General features: G+C 39.6%; 2 protein-coding genes across 2 annotated transcripts in view; both read right to left on the minus strand.

Moving 5' to 3' along the window:
• Nucleotides 1-492: 492 nt before the first annotated feature.
• On the minus strand, nt 493-10815 carry vps4a (vacuolar protein sorting 4 homolog A). Its single transcript, XM_033634981.2, has 11 exons — nt 10585-10815; nt 9784-9895; nt 9548-9692; nt 9392-9453; nt 9030-9149; nt 7676-7832; nt 6674-6822; nt 6456-6537; nt 4603-4822; nt 4343-4483; nt 493-2705 (listed from the first exon to the last, which is right to left on the minus strand). Exons 1-11 carry the CDS (start codon nt 10603-10605, stop codon nt 2604-2606), a joined length of 1311 nt encoding a protein of 436 aa, XP_033490872.1. The 5' UTR covers nt 10606-10815; the 3' UTR covers nt 493-2603.
• Nucleotides 10816-15439: 4624 nt separating this feature from the next.
• sntb2 (syntrophin, beta 2) overlaps nt 15440-21183 on the minus strand; it is a 33162-nt gene continuing 27418 nt past the window's right edge. The window contains exons 4-7 of the mRNA XM_033635543.2: nt 20799-20941; nt 19795-19991; nt 17507-17697; nt 15440-16204 (exon numbers count right to left, since the gene is read on the minus strand). Coding sequence (XP_033491434.1) covers nt 16112-16204; nt 17507-17697; nt 19795-19991; nt 20799-20941 — 624 coding nt within the window. The 3' untranslated portion in view covers nt 15440-16111. The remainder of the gene's footprint in view (nt 16205-17506; nt 17698-19794; nt 19992-20798; nt 20942-21183) is intronic.

A 21183-nucleotide genomic window follows, 5' to 3' on the forward strand; every position in this document is an offset into this window, starting at 1 on the left:
CACAGCGGCCTAATAGTGCAAATTCTGTGTGAGAAGGGCAAATGCTACATCTCATGCTGTCACAAGTGCGAGCCTCTCACCTGTTGGTAGATGCAGGCTTCCTCCTCACAGTGATACAGATGGCGTGTGCAGATAAGTAGAAAGAAAATACTAGTTTTCACATGAAACTGTTCACAACAAGGTCTGTGGAATATCTTAAATACTGAGTCATGATTTCTGTAAAGAGACATTGCTGTTGAGTTTATTAAATGTATTTTTGTGGAGCTTTGAGCACCACATGCTGAGTGTCATTTAGTTCCATTAGATAGGAGAAAAGGCAGACATCTCTACAGCCGATATCTCTAACACTCGGCAACCCTCGCCAAAACAATCCAGACTGATAAACAGCTCTACAGGTAAGAGGAAACATGTATTTAGGTTTTTTCAGGTGAACTGTCCCTTCATACCATCAGCTATTAAACACAATAAAACTGTCAAACCGGCAACCATTCCTTTGTTCATTTGAAATGTCAGTTTTTATTAATGCAGGTTAAATTAGTAGTAATGGTTACATGGCCAGCGGCAGGTTGGGTCCCCTTACAGGGACGTTAATAACTGACCTCCCACTGAACCAGTATGTACCTCCACAAACACACAGCAATACTAGCACTGAGCTATCACAAGAAGTCCCATCACTGAGTTAGCAGACAAGCCTGTGGTTCTGGTGCGATAGTGAGAGGTCAGAGAGTTGGTACAGAACAAACATCCAATAGCAGATTTAAAAGATTATTTAAAACTAACTAACTGTGTGGTCCTGCTTCTCGATAGCCAGCAGGGCTCGCTTTCCTTATTGTCTGTTAGCTGACAACAGGACACTATACTATTTAAGCAGGAGAAGGAAAGCCAGCCCTGAACAGACAGTAATGAAACAATATGGTGGTGATTGCCTCAGATTTGAACTTTGTGTGTACATTTGCCTCCCAAAAGAAAAAAACAAAACAAGATTTTCACTGGAGCTCCTTCATGAAACATCAACAAAATAAATACTTCAAGTGTAAACGTTCTGTACGTCTATTATAGTCAGTCAAGTTACATGTCAGATGTGATCGAACAAGTTGTGGAAATAGTGTTCTGTAACACTGCAGGACAATTTATGACAGGGCAAACAAGACAAAATCAAAATATGCAGATTTAAAGAGATGTGCTTGATTGATTCTCTTACATGGGAGGAAAAAGAAAGAAAGAAACTGCAACACAAACTTCAATAAAAGAAAATCCAGGGCAGACCGCACATTCAGACAAGTGTATTCTGGGAAATGCAGTGCAAAAACTAATTTGAGTTGATTTAAACAGAGCAACTGGAGTTGAGGTTTAAAGTTCATCCTTGAAGTTGGAAGTAGCATTTCAGAAAACAGTCTGAGCTTTCGATCGTGTCACGTGATCTTCATCAGCAGATAGTTTGCCCAGAATCTCCTCTGAGCATTTCCTGGACCTCTCATCAATGTTGGCTTAAAAAGCTGTGGTGATGAAGATCATGTGAGATAATCAAAAGCCCCACAACAGCTTCTAAATGTTGTTTCCAGGGTCAAGTATGAAATTTCAACCTCAAATTTTAAGCCAACGTGAATGAGAAGTTGTTAAATTTAACAATACTACAAGTGAACATCCGTTGAGGAAGCTCACCTGACAGTCTGAAAGCTCCAGAATAGCTAGTAAATGAACCTTGTGGTGAGATTACCACAGAATTAAAAAAAAACTTTTAAAAGATTTTGGACTGAGTGAATGAGGTGTTGGGACTCTCAATCAAGCACATCTCTTGTAATGTAAATATGGAACATGAAAGCCTCACTCAGACTTCTGCTGGCACAGAGGCACAGGCCTGATGCAGACACACACAGAGCTGTAGAGGGACACTGAGGCAGTGATGATCAATTAACTCTTCATCAAAAAAAAAAAAAAACAACAGAGCTCCCAACATATAGACAAATACATTAAGACACAAGTTTCATAAAAACACTTAGATGCATTCACACACTCGCATGCCTGGCAGGAGTACTATCTTTTTCTTTTGTTTCTCCTTTAAGCGTCACTGTCCTTCATTGCGATCCAAAGCAAAGTGCACGATGGCAACAAAATGTACAGTCCTTCAGTCAGAGAGAATCGGCTCAGAGAGGGACAAACTCAATGCATTTGGCTTCAAATGCAGCTTTCCTCGCATAAATGCAGGTTAGATGAAGAGTTCTTGTGGTGAATACACTGTAGCGGTTGCTTTGTAACTGAACATCTGAAATGAGGGTAAGACATGGGTTCTATTGTCCAACTACCAAATCACATCAAGATTTTCTACTATAGCATTTAGTCAACTTCCTCCAAGGATTCAAAAATTCTGGCCTGGATGATTAGAGGTAAGAAATACAAGATTTCCCACCCCTTTCATTTTTTTGTTCGAACAGACCAGTCTCTTCTTTCAAATCCATGAGAGGCAGTGAACCAAGCGCTCAGCTGAGAGATGAAAGCCTACAGGATGGTACAGCAGTTGGGGCATGGGGGGGGGTGATGAGTGTTGGTGGGAACAGTTTGACCCTTCTCGTGGACCGGGGAGAGGTGGGGCAGGGCTCTGTCTCTCAGCCCTCCATCCCAAAGTCCTCTGTGAACTTCTTAACCTTCAGGAGATCTTCAGTGTTGACTGTGGGACGGGTGGTGGACAGAGAGCGCAGCATGTCCGACTGCAACAGGACAGGAGATACATGTCACTTCTGGTTGACATTGTTTTTAGACTCAATTCTCCACTAGACTCATAGACAGGTTACTGCGTTTCTAATAACAAGCTGCTTAATAATGTAACTGAAAATAAACTGGCATATTAAAGGGTAAACTCATTCATAATTTCAACCTGGACCCTATTTTCCCATGTCTTTGTGTCTAAGTGACTAATGGGAACAACAATATTTTAAATTGGTCCATTACTAAGCAATATAATCCTCAATTTTGCCACTGACAGTCTTTGACTGGTTTTGTAAGTGTCTGACAATGGAAAGGACACCAACAGAGGTTGTTAAAGATCGTCAAACCCACCAGACTCCATTTACATAAACAGTAATTTTACCCTCGTAAAACGCACTTCATTCAAAGTTGACAGAAGCAAAATAAAATTCACAAACGCCCTCTCGGTCAAACTTTCCACTGTTCCAACAATCACCCACTCTGGTTTGTTTGAAATAACCCCTTAATTCACCCACTTAGCTGTAAAAATGTGCTGTTTCTATACACGCTAAAATTACTGTTTATTTAAATGAAGTCTGGTGGGTTTGGCAATGGTGATTTTAGGGATGTTTCTGGTTAAACAAAAAGGATCTTACTCTTTCACAAGAGGTCCACCTTTGTAAGGATCCTTTATATAGGTTGTCAGATACTTAAAATAATAATCTGAGCCTGTTGGTGGGTAAAACAAGCACTCTTTGTGGACGTAAATGGATGGTGCACAAATGCCTGTGAGTTTAAATGGCAGATGGTTGAGCTGCTGCTGACTGCAGCGATCTCACTCAATGCTGGACCAATTTCAACTGTTGTTCCCATTTGTCACATGGACACACAAACATGAAAAAATAGGATCCAGGGTGAAAATTATCGAAGCTACCCTTTAACTGTGACTAATACATTTTATTCCACACAGGACTGGTTGATTATAGCTGCAGCCTTTCCACTCTTATTCCATCACTGCAGCTCTGGTGAAAAACTTGTGACTTTCTGAAAATGCTGTAGCATTTCTTTAGACTTCAAATATTTACAAATCAAGTTCTATCATATAAATAAAATATAGACATGCCATTTCTGTCAAACAGACCTTTTGAAGCATTAATTTGTTTCCTTACAACAATTCAGTTCCAAAAGATTAATCATCTGTAATTTACTGTAACTTCGGCAGCAGAAACAACGTTGCTTTCAGCAGTTACACAGTGCTGTGTATCATTTGGATTTATTCCTTACAATCCATCTACAGTCATAAGAACACAAATGAAATCCCTTTGTTTCCCATACTTAATCTAGCCTACATAAAGCACAGCACACAGATACAATGTGTGCTTCTGTTGCTCCTTATTCTCTTCTTGTTGTGTGTTTACTTACAGTTTTAATTAGTGTGGGTGTATATGTGACAATTGTTTTGTGACAATGAATTAACTTGCACATATACATTATGTTATTTTTTCTGAGGTAAGGTAGGAATATTGACGGGGTGTCCATTCAAAAATGTTGAAGCACCTGTTCAGTTTTAGATCTTGTGTAGTTGTTACTATGGAGATCTGAAACGACGAGCTCCAGCACTGATCATTTCTGTGTTGTCATTAATATATGTGTATCTCACCATGCAGACTATGGGCTCCAGTAGCTTATCACTAGGTACATCCATCCAGGTCATCTCTATGGCTGCAGGGTCGCCAGGGGAACAAGGAGTCAAGAGGTCGTCCACCATCACCTGGTTGTTGCTTCGGGATGGGCCGCGAACCTGCAGGAGTGAGGATAAGAAAAAACGTTGAATAGTAATGAAAGAATTATTAACCATACCAAATATTTGACTGAGCTTTGAAGATTTAACATGTTTCTATGGATTTCTATTCACGTCACCTTTTTGAAGTGGGTGGCAGACTGGACCTTCCTAACAGGCTGCATGAGAGCGTCCCGGACAATAATGCTGATGTCAGCGCCAGAGTAACCGTCTGTTTTGTGGGCGAGCTGCCGCAGGTCGGCCTCGCTCAGGCTGTGCGGTGTGTTGCCCAGATGAAGACGAAACATCTGGGCCCGAGCTGGCTCCTCCGGCAGAGGGATGTAGATACGCTTTTCAAATCTGACACACAAAAGAGGACAAGAGCCATTCAATCGCACAATCACCAGCTGTTCAAGTCATAGAGGACAGAAATGCTCGCAGGTATCGCTCACATCTAAGACTCTCAAGAGCTTCTGAAAGCTGCCTGGAGCTGAAACTGACACTATAAAAAAGGACAGAATATAAAAACACAGGACAGTATTTTACAATTGTGTTAAGTGAAGCAGCAACATTGATAAAAATAATACAACTGTCATATTTTGGATTACCCCTGATGTGCATAAAGCCATAGTGTCAGGGGGTTATCTCGCTTTCTGAATGGGTTTAGTGAATCTACAGATGTATTCACATTTGGCTTATTTCATGCACCTTGCATTTCATCTGACTCAATCAACTGACAATGCCACCATCTACTTACTTTTACTATTACGGGGTGTCTACAGGTTTCAGACACTTAAATTTAATGCCTTTCAAGACCTTTTCTGTATTATTTTAACCAAAGCTAAGACTGACTTTTAAACAAATCATCTTTCTTATTCAAGCACTGCAGATATGTATGTTAAAACGTGCTGGTTTATCCATGCCAGTCTTTATCTTTATGAGACTATTGCCCTATCCTAGAAGAGCACCTGCTTTTTTTTATAACTAACTAAACAGCTCAACCCAGTGCAGCACTCCCTATTTCTTTCCTCAGTATCATTAAATTTAGGCATTTTAAGACTTTTAAAAGGACCTACAGGCACCCTGCTGTTATTTACCAAGATAATTAACAAATATAAAACTGAACTATGAACACCAAAGTATACATAAATTGTGTTTGGATAACTGGGCAGACAATAGGCCTATATACTGTATATATACATAGTTCCATCAGTTTCTTATTGCTCTGTATAATTGATAAAAATAATGAATGTTAGAAGGGTAGGTGTAATAAACTAAGGCTTCAGCCTACACCTGTTTTGTTTTGTTTTATAATGCTAAAAAAGGCATTAACTTCATGTTTATTCATTGTCTATCTATCAGTACATTTGTGTTTTATAAGTTGGAAAGTGACCAAAATAAATTAACTAAATAAAATAAATACAAAATAACATATTTCAATAATTTTAAAGTCTCTAAATATAAATGATTTATATGCCGTTTGAATAAATTACTCTTAGACTTGTCAAGTGCAGCCTCCTTCTTTCTCATTGACTCTGGTGGCTCATATGACAATAACTGTCTGGTCCTCTGACACTGACTTTGTTGCTGTCTTTGCGTGACAACTGAAATACACTACCTTAATGGTAGTGTATTTCAGTTGTCACGCAAAGACAGCTGAAAACCGCCTTCCAACGCAACTTATCAGTGACTTTAGGTCTTTTGGGAATTTAAAAGGAAAATGATGGAAATGGACAACGTGCTGCTAAGATGTGAAGACTGAAATTTAACTATACACCACTACAATAACTTCTATTCATCTCAGAGATAACGACCATGCTCCAGTTGCCTTAAGTCATAACCTTTATACATAATGTACAGCAACAGTGAAATGTCTCCTCTGACTCACAGGGATGAATTTAGGTCAAATAATTGGTCATTTGAATAATAATAAGACACAGTCAGGACGAGACAAACACACATTCAACCCAGGAGTATTGTAGTGCCCTCTGACCTTCTGCGGATGGCAGCGTCTAGCACCCAGGGGATGTTGGTGGCTCCCAGCACCAAGATACCATCGTTGTTGTTTCCCACACCTACAAAATCAGAGATCTTCAGTCAGCTCAATATGAGCACTTTCTGCTTCTCTGTGTCCATGCCGGGTTATGTATTTGCATTTTTAAGATGTCTGTAGTTTCCTATTGATCTTTATCCTCATCTCATTCGGCTCACCCTGCATCTGGACCAAGAACTCTGTCTTGATACGGCGCGCGGCCTCGCTCTCATTCTCGTTCCTGGAGCCACACAGTGAGTCCACCTCATCGATGAAGATGATAGAAGGTTTGTGCTGGCGAGCCAGGTCAAATAAGTTCTTCACCAGCCTGGGAGACACAGGGAGAGATGGAGGAAGTGAGACTGAGAGAGACACTCGGACAGCAATACTGAAGGAATTAGTGAATGCAAGCAGCAGAGGTGAAGAGTGTCCCTGACAAAAACAGAGAGAACTGCCAGTCTGGGTTGAAATGGATTTACTCCGAGTTGTAAGCATCCTATATTCTGTCAAGGCAATGTGTTTAAACAGTTTCAAAAATCTGATAGGCCCTCTAGCCTCTGATATAATGTAAGAGATGAGATAAGAGAGAGGATATTGTCATTTATCTCTATACAGTGCAGTATACACAGGAAAGACACTGTGTTGTATTTAAATGGAGTCTGGTGAGTTTGGGGATAGCAATTTTGAGGCTGTTTCTGGTTAAACATAAAGGTCTAACTTTATGGGTATTCTTCCCATAGTGGTGTCAGATATTCTGAATAATAATCTGAGCATGTCAGTAACAACAACAAGCACTTTTAGTGGACGTAAATTGACAGTGCACAAATGCCCTGAGTGGTTACACTGCACCCTGTTTAACAGCTGACAGCTGCCATGGTCTCGCTCAATAATAGACCAATTTCAAGAACTGATCCCCTTTGTCACTTAGACACAAAAACATGGGAAAATAGGATCCAGGCTGAAAAATACCCAAGTTACCCTTAACATTTAGATTGTTCACGCATTGTTGACAGGATGAAGAGTCAGATTTTCACTCTAATTAGGCTGAAAACACCTGATAAAATCAACATCGAAAAGAAGTTAAAAACACATTCTGCTATATTTCTGTACTACAACAAATGTGTCTTTCCCTGTGTAGAGTACAACTTCAGACAGCAACCACCCCTGAGGAACAGACGTACTTCTCACTCTCTCCCAGCCACTTGGACATGAGGTCTGAGGAGGAGACAGAGAAGAAGGTGGAGTTATTGGCCTCGGTGGCCACGGCCTTAGCCAGGTACGACTTCCCTGTTCCCGGAGGACCAAACAGCAGGATGCCTCTCCATGGAGTCCGCTTGCCTGAGAACGCAAAGACCAGAAGTAATGTTAGACACGTCATCCTCTGATCAATTCAGACTGTTATGACAGACCAGGGGCGAGAATCTGAGAGAGTTTGGGCAGTTTTGGCTTCATAAATGATTAACTGAATACCAAAATTGTTGCCAACTAATCTCTTGATCAATCGTTTTAGCTCTGTGCACACCCATCATCATCACATTATTATACAACAATGCATAATGTATATTTTTAGCTCCAAGCACATCTAAAAAATTTACTAAGGAAAAATATTTCAAACTACACTGAACAAAAATTTAAATGCAGCACTTCTCTTTTTGCTCCCATTTTCACAGGTTTGGGTTACAGATCCAAGACTTTTTTCATCAACTTACAAATCAGATACAGTTCTCTCACATTTTGGTCGCCAATTTGTTAAAATCATGTCAGTAAGCACTTCTATTTTCCATCCATCCATAATCCATCCACCTGACAGGTGTGACATATCAAGATGCAGATTAAAAAGCATCATTACTGCACAGGTGTGCCTTGGGATGGTAAAAGATAAAAGATCACTCTAAAATGTGCAGTTTGATCACAAAACACAATGCCACAGAAATCAAAAGTCTTGAGGGTGCATGCCATTGCCATGTTGACTGCAGGAATGTCCACCAGAGCTGTTGCCTTTGAGCTGAATGCTCATTTCGCTACTATAAAACGTCTCAAGTGTTGTTCCCTTGAATTTGGCAGTACATCTGACTGGCCTCACAACTGCACAAGCGGGTTACAATAATAAAGTGGTCGGGTCAAGACCCTAGTGAGAACAACAAGCATGCAGATGAGCATCTGTGAGACAGTTTCTGACAGTTTGTGCATTAAATCTTCTGATTGTGCAAACCATTTGTTGCAGCAGCTGTCACTTGGCTGGTCTCAGACAATTTACAGGTAAAGATACTGGATGTGGAGGTCCTGAGCTGGTGTGGCTACATGTGATCTACAGTTCTGAGGCTTATCTTGGAAAAGGAGAAGTACACAGATTTTAACAAATCTGCCACCAAAATTTGAGAATCTCTTGAGTGCATTAAAATGTCTTAGATCTTTTTTTTTTAAAAAAGACCTGTGGTTAAGTGCTGCATTTAAATTTTTGATCAGCATATTTGATTTCAGTGTATGATAATTAATGGGTGTAAACAGAATTGGAGTGGGAATATCCTACTGTACCTGTAAAGAGGTGAGGAAATTTGATGGGCAGGATGACAGCCTCCTTAAGAGCTTCCTTTGCTCCCTCCAGTCCAGCCACGTCATTCCACCTGACATTGGGCTTCTCCATTACGATGGCACCTGGAAACACAGGCAGAGCATGATGAAGACTGACAATACAGATGGCAGAAACACTCCAAAGGTGATTGTGCACCTGTAGCCATTACACAAAAAAAGACCATATAACTCCACTAAACCTAAGACTACTACTGATAAAAATAAGAATTATGCAAGGTAACATTTGATCAGAGTGTGGTGTTATTGAGCTATACAAAATTATCTATTAACTATCTAACTATTTTGCCCCATGCACATGAACTCACCCATAAGTTGCTCCTGTAGTTTCTTCTTCTCTGGGTTTTCACCCTCACTGTCACTATCACTCCTACACCAGACACAAACACAGAGGTTGACACAAACACAGTAAAGCCCACAGAATTGAACATATGTTTTGAGAGCGCAGAAGACAGACAGCATACTTGTCATTGCTCTGTGCCTCCTTGACAGGCTTCTTGCCCTGTTTGTCTTTATTTTTCAGATAGTCTTTGAGTTTCTCCGCTCTGTCCAGGTACTGCATACACTTCGCTCGTATACTCTCCTTCGCCTTGTCGCTGTGGGCCTCATCTATGAGAAAGACAGAGTTCCAAACAACAATGTGAGAAAAACCCACTAATGTTAAACTAATTTCAACTACCTATCAGGCTGCAGCACTCACATTTGATGGCATGTAGGAAATACTCCACAGCATGCTGGTACAGTCGCAAGGCCTCCTCATAATTCTTTGCCTTGTCTTCCTCTGTGGCTTTGGTCACAAGATCAATCGCTTTCTACAACAGATGCAGAGAGACACAGTCAGAGGGCAGATGTAGGCATAGATGAACTGGGGGTGGAGACACAATAAAGGCAGGGAATGTGCACATTAGTCATCCTCACATCAGCCTGCACATGTCAACACTGGAGCTTCAACCAAAACAAAGCCAAAGTTAAACAACTAGCATAACATGTTAGACAAAGGGATCCTGATAGTTTCTGTGATATACAACAAAATCCACTGGTTACTTCTCAGGGCAATTAAAGCACAAAAAATAAAATGTTCCGTTACGTTATAATGTTTTTTTCTTTCTTTATAGCTGTCAGTGAGGAGGGGCTATAGCCCGGCTAACGCTGAGAGAACGGTTGCTAACGTTATAAACATCATCCAGCAGAGCTTTAACGTTAGTGAGCAATCCACAAATGCACAACCTACATCAGTATTAGTTAATATTATTGTTATACAGCAAGTAGTTAGCTAGTGCAGTAACCTTAGCTCTTGCTAAGGCTAATCTTATATCCAAGACAATGTACTGATAGACTGTTTGCAGGCTCAGTTACCTAAACTGGCTTGCTCACAACATTAGCAGGCTTTAGCGTCAGCTGTTCTGCTAGCACGTTAGCTTGCATTCAAGCAGCTGTATGAGCTAAGCCGAGTTATATGCAGTTGTAGCAAGCTAACGGTAGCTAGCAACTATTAGCCTACCTGTAATGTTGACGTTGTCATTTCATCTCAGTCTTGCGCTCTCCTCCCAGATTTCTATCCTCTGACCCTACCAGAAGGTGGATATGTTAAAAAATGAAGTCGTTAGCAGCCCTGTGTTGCGAGGGGGTAGGTTGTTCTTGACATGACAAAACAGTAGCTAATGCGTTAGCTAGCTAGCTGATATGACAGCTCTGCCTCGACTCAACAAACCACAGCAACAACGCTGCGACTACCAACTACAAGCTAGCTGACACAAAGACAACTTCCGGCTGACACTTTAAAAATATAATTATTACAAGCTTATGTCTGCAAAAATGACAGAATATACACATTGAACAACTTAAACAATATTTTATCCATAAGATTATCACTATTAAATTTAATTTTGTTTTTATTGATTTTTTCCGTTTTCTTAAACACAAAATTATACGAAATAAGTCTGGGAATATATGTACGAAGGTACATTGTGCTACAACACAAATACAGAAATTAACAATAGAGGTAAAAGAGGTATTATTTTGAAAATTAAAAGAGAAAAATGAATTTTAACGAAAATGCAACAAAAATAAAAAGGAGAGACAATCAGGTAAACAAATAAGGAGCACAAAAGGCAGGGTAAGAGACATTAATTACACATTAATACAACTTTTAGCTTTACTATTCAATTTGTACTATTTCAATTATATTTTAGCGATTTGAAATAACGTTAATGGGCAAAGTAATTTGTAACCACAGTGAAAGAGGGAGCACACCCTTTCCACTTACAATTATGAATACAATATTTACCCAAAATAATCCCAAGATTAACAGTTATGAAATGTTTGCATCCACGTTGTCTATAAAATAAACTATTTCAATATAACTAAATGACGGTTTATTATCCTTTTTTATGACCAGACCTAAACAAATTTACATATGGACATTTAAAAAAAAGGTAAATGGTTTTATCTTCTGAGGAACAAAGTGTCTACTTCAAATTTAAATCTTATGTGAAGAAAATAATTAACAGGGTATAATGCTGACAGTTTTAAAGTAGGTTTCTTTGGCTTAAGGAGCAACATGGCATGGTAGATTAAATAAAAAGGACATTTTCCTTTAAAGGGACCTCTATATTACTTAATACAGAGCATGAGTTCAAGTCCCTCCGAGTTTTTGTGTAAAAACTATGCTCATCATTTTGTTAACAGATTTTTGATCCATCAAATTAACATCACCAGAGGAAGAGAAATCCGAGAAAACTGCAACGTTACTTTGTATCATAAGACGTAAAGGATTTGGAATTGCTTTGCAGATTTGGTGATAACCTTTTGTTAAAGAGTATTATTAAACTTTATAAAAAATATCAAATGATCATCTGAACGTAATAAGTCATATACAGAAACCCTTGTTATACTAAACAACTTTAAAATGGATTTTCTAATGATAGTAATAACCCTGTTGCTCAATGATAGAGAATTGTGTGGTGATAAATCCAACAACGTAACAAAGGAAGCTGCTGCTGGCTCCACCTAGCGGCCATTTTGGTGCCATAGCAGTCGTACTCCCATAATTGAAAAAGACACATGCTCACAATAAGACAGGAAATATATACATTGAAACACGTGTGGACATAAACACCGAGAAAAACAGTCAGAACATAAAATGAAATTAGAATATTGTCTTTATTACAGCCTACATGTAAATCTCCACAACAAACCACACATCAATCTATGTAATTTGTAACGGTTTTATTGGTAGGTATTTACATTTGAGATTATTACATTGCTATCGTACATTGTATACTGTATCTTGGAAGGAAGTCTAAAATACTTTGCATATGACAGGTTGTTGCAGCAGCACTTTATCCTGTTGTGACTTTTCAGTTCAATGATTGTGTTGGACGCAAGCTGCCACAGATATTACCTTTGGTTTCAAAAACCCCTTCTTTGAAGCATTGCTTTGCATAGACAGGATAGCCACGATTTCAGAACATATAGAGAAAAAGGATGAAAAATAATCACCTGGAAGAGGAGGGGAGGTGTACATTCACAGATTTAAAGGGGTTTGTTAGGTTAGTGCATCAAGCTCGAAGAGGGACGGCCTGTAGCTCGTTGAAGGTTGACCAACTTAAGACAATCAGATCTGTGCAGTGAGTTAGAGGAACACGATTGACATAAAATTAAAAGTGTGGTTAATAACTCGAACCTCCCACATGCAGATAATAGTTTAGGGGAAGCAAAGTCTGCCTCGCCTACTGACTACAGCTTGAAAAAGAACTATAAGCTACAACAACTAGTTAGCTTACATAAAAAAGCCCCCCAAAAAGTTGTTTAAACTATCACAAGGACATCAGCGTCCAAAATAGAATAAAGGTCATTCAGAGTGGTGACTGTGTTCCTTATCCGAGGACAGAGGGGATATCTTGTTCTCCTATGTTGCACGGTCAGTGGACACAATGGGACATTGTTTGAAACCCAAAAGAACACAGAGGCTCTACTGAAGGGAAGGGCTGCTTTAGCAACTTGTACCATGATCCAGCAGAGAGTTATGAAAATGTTAATTACAGTCATGCTGAATTTATAAACGATAAGGTCTCAACACAATATGGAAATAGATTTGCCTCGGTATTATTTGTGTTCAGTTCAGATCAACAATCTGTGTTAATGTGTAATTCATACATATAAAATACAAAAAAAGATTTGTAAACTCAAAAATCTGTGTTGTTAATATAAAATGGATCTGCAAATACACAAATACATTTAGGTTACAAATAAATGAAAAGCATTTGTAAATATATTCCTGAAATCTACAGCTTTCAAACCAGCTTTTACTTGTGAATCTCAAGTCTACGCATATTATGCACACTCAGTCTTTTTCTTAAAGTTTTGGAATTTGTTTGTGTATTTTCCATTCTGTTTTATATATGCAAAGTATTTTTGCAAGTTTACAAAAAGGATTAGGGTTTTTTTGTATTTGTGAAAATTGTTTGATATTTACAGATCTACAGATTTACACACAGACTGTCGATCATCTCACACAAATAATACTGAGATAAATCTGTCTCCATAACACAGGCACCGGACTGAACAGAAGAACTGAAGAGAAGATTGTATTGAGTTTAGTTAGATAACTTCAACCCACCTCAATTTTAGTAACAATTTAAAAAATGAACTAATATAGGGGTACTGTACCAAAAGTGGTACGTAAAATAGATAAATAAATGTCTGTTTTGGTGGTATTTACTATTGGCGGAAACTTTAAAAATAAAGTTTCATAAGAGCGTAAACGTTTATTCTTGAGCTTGGAAACGGTAGTTTAACAAATAACCTTAACTCTAGGTCCATTTACTAACTTTTTTCCAGAGCTTTTAACTGCACCTCACTGTCTTCATCAGTGGATGGAGTTTGCTCAGTTGTCGTCAAGTGACCTCACACTTGACCTCAGTTGGCTCTGTTGTTAGTGTAAATAATAATAATAATCTCAGACGTTTGATAAAAACTACTCCAGACCAAAAGCATTGAATAGGAAATGGGCAAAATCTCATCAATGTTAGTGGACAGCTGGAGAAAGGTCAAGGAGTCATTCACGTCTGATAGCAGACCATCGCCCCCAATCTACTACAACGTGAGTTAAAGGGACTCCATGCTAAATTCAGAGCGTATGAGCTGTCTGGACATGGTTCCCAAAATGGAGGTGGCTGAGCCAGTGGCTAGCAGCTAATGATGCTAACTCTGTAAACAGTGCTAAATAACAGCAACAGTGCTGACAGAGCAACAACAGTGTTAACCAGGGGGAACTGGGAGGTGGCCGCTAACTAACTCCCGATATCAGCAGTAACCGCCCTATGAACGCAGTGCAAAGTGATGGCGATGAGCTATGCAGTGGGACACACACATGCACTAACATGCACGGGCCAGCTTACCACAACAAACCACAGAGAAGCTCAGATAACACCACACACAGAGGGAGCATAACTTTGTTCTCTGCTCACAATGTCTTTACTCCACTATATCTTTACATAGTAAATAGTGGTTTGCTGCTATATTAGTGATCTGCATGCCATACGCACAACCTTTAAGTTCTAGGCTTCGGTCACGTAATTACAGCTGAGTCATCTATATGACAAGTGAGACCATTATATGTAACTGAGAGCTCCAAAAAGAAAGCCAGTCGTGGACCTGGAGTTAAGATCATTTTCTTAAACTTGAGACAAAAACGGAAGGAAAGGACCACAATAAGCTAAAGGACATAAAGTGTACAGTAACTTCCCTTCTGCAGGGGTTCAGAGGAGGTGTGACGTGTTTGACCACTGTAGTTCGGATTACGAAAATACAATGGTACTTCTGTCATGTGGTGGCCCACCTTGACATGAGCCTGTGAAACAGTCCTTAGCCAGAGAAACGCTGCTGTAGGAATGGTAACAAGAGACCAGTAATCTCAAGGAAAGTGGAATGAGATGATGGCGACAGTGAGACGGAGACAACGTGGTAGTGTAGGTAAAGAAGGGGAGGTAACACATGTCGTATATCATCGTCTGATACAGAGGTCAATGTCAGGAAGTCATGCTATCATTGAGTATACACTTAAAAAAACAAACGCCATAAAAACAAAGTAACATGGTTTACACTATAAGAGTAATACTATTGCTTGCACATGTTGAAAGCTTGAAATTCTCTTATTGTGTGAAATTAAAAAAAAGGAAACATTACAAAGAGTGTCTCTGACTACATGTAAAAAGGCACAGTTGGCAATCCTGATTACAACAGTAGTTTGGGATAATGTGCTAAAAGGTGGGTCTGTCAGACAGCAGGCACACTATCAAGCCAACAGAAGCGTGTAGTATAGACACACACACACACACACACACACACAGACCTTTCTTCATTCACATAATCTCTGTTTAGTTAACTGCACTCTGACTCTAAAACAGCGTAATTCACTCACACGTCTACACAGACACAAATACATTAAAAAGAGCCCAAAGTACATTGGAAGGCTGTCACGGAATGATAGGCATAGAGTAAAAACAGGGAGCGTTTACCAGTCTGTGCTTGGCTGTGTATTAGTTGTCTAAAAATCCTTCCTTTCCATAATATATTTTAGCAACACTTTGCTTGAAGTGCACTGGTAATGGAATCTCATAAGCACATCACAGCATCTTAACTTTTTTATTTTTTTAACATATCAGATAATTAAATTTAATACATTATCACATGGAATGTTATGAGATTGTTAATAGCTATTTTTTGCACGTTGTGACTGTCTCCTCACACCTCATGACTTCAAGCAAAGTGCCACTTCCTTTTACCTGACCTCGCAATCCAAATAACTGCAAGGAAAAGTTTGGAAGAGAAGGCACGATTTCTAGACAATTGACAATACAACTCGTGGGTTAAATCTTCCCTGCAGCTTCAGCTGTGAATGGAGGAATTGGAAAAAAAAATTAAAATAAAGAATCAACCCCCGGTATCAGCATTTTGGGAGCGTCTCCCCCCTCCTCGCTGTGCCTGGGCACGTCCTCTGGTCCACACTGCTGCTGTTGGTTGTTTCACGTCAGGAGGCCCATACGAGTGAGCTTGGCTGACAGGAAGGAGTGGAGGACAAACACCACTGGCTTTGGACCAGAGTGGAGGTCAAATACCTGGAGGATAGAGGGAGGAAGTAAGGAAGGAAAGAAACAGCAGAGTAGATGGAACAGGAAAAGAGGGATATTAGAATGTAAAAAAAGGGTCAAACTCTGATTTCTACAACCTCCTTGCATCTACTGAAATGCAGATTATTAACACTATATTATGCAGATCACATTACTACAGTAAACACTTAATTTGAGTTCCTAAATTATGTGTACAGTCACTTTGTGTGTATCTGTCTGTCCACAGTTAATTTCATAAACTACTGAACCAATCTGCCCCATATTTTGTGTGCACATTTATGATTGTATGTTCCAGGTCCTCTTGTGGTTGCAGTGACTCACAATTGTTAAAAACCCATGTTATTGACTGTTTCATGCATTCGTTGACTTTTGATTCCCCACTCCTCCTAACTGGCTGGTCGGGGCAAGTCCTTAACAAAATCACATAGCAGCAGCAGAGAGCAAAATGCATTTTTGGCACATCAGCTAGGCTAAAACAAGAAACCACACTTGTTGCAGGACAATCCCCTTTCTTTGTTATCGTTGCCGCCATACTGACAGTTTAAAAAGACGTACAAAGAAGTAACTTTTTACAAGGTACAGAAATGAAGACTGGGATTGTTGTGCACACTAATGGTGATATTGATATTGTTGTTGGTTTTCTTTTTTGGGTAGTGTTGTTGATTACAAATGTTTATATAAAAAACATGAACAGACTGGTTCATGGTTCATAAAATACAAGGCAATGTCACATCACTTCGACTGCGGAAAGTCTCCGACAGATGTCTTCATATATGAGTTTCATTCTTTCTGACAGCCAGAGACTGTGTAAATCTAGGTATTACATACCATCTCTGGCCGTCACCCAAAAGTCACATAGCTGTATTTACATGCACATCTCTGTGGATCCATGTGTCACATAGTTGGAGTTCCCCTTCAACATTTCAAAATGGTGACTTTAGTGCCCCCAAATGGTATTATCAAAAAAGACACTCTGGCCCCCCCAGAAAAATCTCACATTACAATGAGCGAGCTTAAAGCAACACACAGACTGAACAAAGTTTCACTTGAAGTATTTTTTTCTACAAACCTGTGTTATCAGAATAATTTATACGTTTCCAAATCACTTAAAAAAAATCTATATTATTTTAGACTAAAGAACTAATTAAAAATGTTCGATAAAAGTTACAATGATGTGTCACATGATGAAGTAATCCACCTGCTCTCCAGCAGGAGTATAAAATGGTGAAAAGTCATGACATCATATCAAATATTACAGTAAATCTTATTTTTCCCATTGTCTTAACTTACCATTTCTCCCTCTGGACCCCCAAAGTCAAGGTAGAGGTTGCGTATTCCGTCATCGGCGGACATTTTGAGCTTCTCGTAGGGGTATCTGAACAGCACAGCACCCCCGGCTGGATCTGCCGGCTCCCTCGTCACAGTGAAGCCCTTCTCATAGTGCAGCGTCAGTCGAACATCCTGTCTGTTCAACGTGCAACCTGGAAGAGAAAAAAAGAGAGCTTCAGAATGGCGGGGGAGCAGGGTGAGAAATGTACCAGTGGGTGAGTATAATGTGTACTGCATGTTTAAATAACTGCATGGGATGCTTTCTTTGGTCCCACCAGTGATGCTTTCTGTCACCTGAATAATAACTTAGACAAAGTTAATTTACAGAATCTGCTCCTCTCTGCTGCAGCCCAAAGACAAGTGCATCTTTCATATAAAAATCCTGCACCGTGCAGCTTAAGCTGTGTCGTCATTTGATCCGAAAGCATGTGTATTACTGTAACTTGACTTGGCTTTAATGTTCCTGCACAACTGTAGAAGGACAGGGAAGACGAAAAAGGAAAAAAAAAAAAAGGCTGATTCTTTCCAGTGCTGTTCCTGCAGCCAACTATTGTTCAGCACAGAGTGGAAACATTCCCCTCTGCTGGCTCCCACTTCTGCTTTTCCTGCAGAGCTGCTCTCTCTGAGCTACGGCACACTGTGAGTGTGCCAGTTGCTTTCAGGAGCTTCCTGTCAAAGTCAAAGTACTTTGGCATTTAAATGCCTATGTATGTACATAGAAATATTTTATCTGTGCTTCCCTGGAAAAAAAACTCATGTACAAGCATTACATGAGGTATAATTTCTCTAGAAAAGTAACTTCCTCTTGTTATTCACTTAATAGAATGATGATTTCATGCACAAAGGTGAACCCACATCCTCTGGTTAAAGGTCTGCTTACTCACTCTGCCATCCTGCTGCCAACCTATCTGCACCGACACAAACCACACACACTGAATATAAAACAAGCACGTTCATCAAAACTTGTATACACGAGCCGAGCATCCCTGTGGTGCTCAGTCCACTCTGTGGCATTGTTTGAGGTTGTAGCCTGTGGTGTTGTATTGTATTGCAGTTTATAGTGAAGTGTTTCCTGTGGACAAGAAAAAAATGCCTGGGGTGACCTTACATTTAAATCAATAAGCATTATCAACATTTACCTTGATGACAGTTATTGTGGCGATATATGTGTGTATATATATATATATATATATATATATATATTCCTTGTTTAGTTAGAGTATGACCAACCAGTTAAAGATAGTGGGCTGTTGGTTGGTTGGTTGAATGTCTGGTTAGATGTTATCAGTGGTGGAAAAAATAACATCAACATCCTTTATCCACACCTTCAGTAAATGGTTAAAATAAATAAATACACAGCAAACACCTGCCAATTTAATTTTTACACATTCAGCAGATACAAAGCTATATTAGCATTCACTTAGAGGCATGTTTGTGTCTAATATTCACTCCCCTTTTAGCTCTGTTTTTGGTCTCCACCAACTCCTGATCGAAATATGTTCACCAACTAGTTTGTCTGTCTGCTATTTGGTGCTGGGCAGGTAGTTTTAAGTGGGTTTATCTCAGCTTTTTTGCTAGAAACAGCTGCCTGCTGCTGCTTGAAACTGCCGATGAGAGCGGTCAGAGTGAACCAAGAAGTTTCAGAATAAAACCAAAACCAAAACAATGAGGTGACAGATGCTAAAACCCTCTGGTAAGATGAAGTAAACTGTAGAGTTTCTAATAATTCTTTGAGGGTTCATCACAAAGAGCAGTATCATTTACATTATGTATAAATATTACATAAAACAGGACAGAAAATATATAAATAAATACCAATTATAGCCATTTTAGGTAAAAGTAGTGACGCCACAAATACTCGATTTTAAGTCAAATACTTTATTTTTTTTTTTTTTAAAAAGTACCAAAACTATTAAAAGTATAAGTACTCATTATGCATAAGTCCCTCAAATTGTACCTCAGTAGAGTTAATATCACATGTAAATGTATACAGCTACATTCCACCACAGAATGTCCTTAGTTGTTACAGCTGTTGTTGGGGAGAGCGTCATACGCCTGTTTTACAACACTATAAGTTGTACATATAAGTATAACAGAAACATCATATGTTTCAGAATAACCCTAGCATATGTTTGCCTTGAAGCTTGTTTCAGCCTTAAGACTATTTGGATGTCTACAAGCCCACAGGGACTGACTGAACTTTAAACTCTTACAGACTGATCACCTATTGCACACACACCCACACTCACCAATGGAGACCTCTTTAATGAGCTCAGCGGCAGCATGTGCCCCCTGCACGAGGGCTCGCGTCCATGAAGACAGATCCCAGTGGGTCTCCACTCGGAAGATGTGGGACTCGATGCCCCGCCCTGTGCCCGTCCGAGTGGCGAACACCAGGTCTGAACCCTGGGCGGGAGAACCCCGGGCGCTGCCAGAATGAACCAGTCTGGAGGGAGAGACAAATGAAAATACAGACACGTTTAACATTCTCAAAGACCACCCGCATAGATAATCTGCATTGGTGAGGCTCCTAATTGAAATTGCTTAGCTCCTCTTAAGCTGTTTATTAAAGTTGGCAAGGAGTCCTGGTCTCTGAAGTTGCTAACCCACAACATCGAATGGTCTGGCTGGTGTAATTTCCTAAGTGAAATGAACTGAGTGTTGAAATTTGAGTTGTGTTTTACGGGTGGGGTTTCCCAGCTGTAAAAGTTGTTTCCCCCCAGAATTCACATTTACACTGCAACAAAACTGAACTACACTGAACAGGTCACCACTGACCTAACAAAACTTTATTTCACTTTCATTTTAATGTGACCAACTGTAAACTTCCAGGTACTTACCATAAATTACACTTTGTTAAACATACAGTGACAGTAAATGGAAAGTACTGAACTGAAACCCAGCTTAACCTTTTGAAACCTTTTTCCCCTTTTGACAGTCAGCTGATATGCTCTTGAATATTTACTGACATCTTGCAGAGAATCAACAAAAAAATGTCCCACCCAAATGCATATTAACATAAATATAAATATCTGTACCATAAAGAAATGATAAACTAATTTCACAGGTATGATGACAGTGAACTGTTCTGAGCAAAAGTTAAATCTGTAAAGGAGTAATTTCTACTTGTGACTTTCATTTGACCCATAGCATGACATATGTATATGTTTCCTGATAGACCTAAAGCAGACCAGTCAGGTAGGATTGAACGTTCTGGCTTTAGCTGAGTGCACTTGCTGTCCGATGTCTTTACCTTGTGGCTAGCAGCGGGTGTGTGAGCAGAGGCATGGACCAGGACTCTCTGCTCCACGGCACTGATTCAAATAGCAGGATGTCCTTCTCGGTCAGTGCCATGACCACTGGCTTGTACTGCTGCCGTCCACCTTCCAGCTGGACCTACAGAAGAAAGTCAGAGGGAGATATCAGTACTAATAAGTTAAACTGATACATCAAAACAAAGTAAATCTCTAAATTACATTTTTACTTCATGTTTTGTTTCAGTAATTTACAGTAATTCCATCAGTTTACTGCAAAAGGCAGCAATATATCCACTTTCTCCTACCATTAGTCACCTTGCATCATAGAGTCATTCTCTGATCTCATGAAAAGGGTGTGTTTTTATTATAGGTAAGCCTGTG

This window comes from Epinephelus lanceolatus, chromosome 5 (genome assembly GCF_041903045.1).
Source record: "Epinephelus lanceolatus isolate andai-2023 chromosome 5, ASM4190304v1, whole genome shotgun sequence".
Classification (NCBI taxonomy): domain Eukaryota; kingdom Metazoa; phylum Chordata; class Actinopteri; order Perciformes; family Serranidae; genus Epinephelus; species Epinephelus lanceolatus.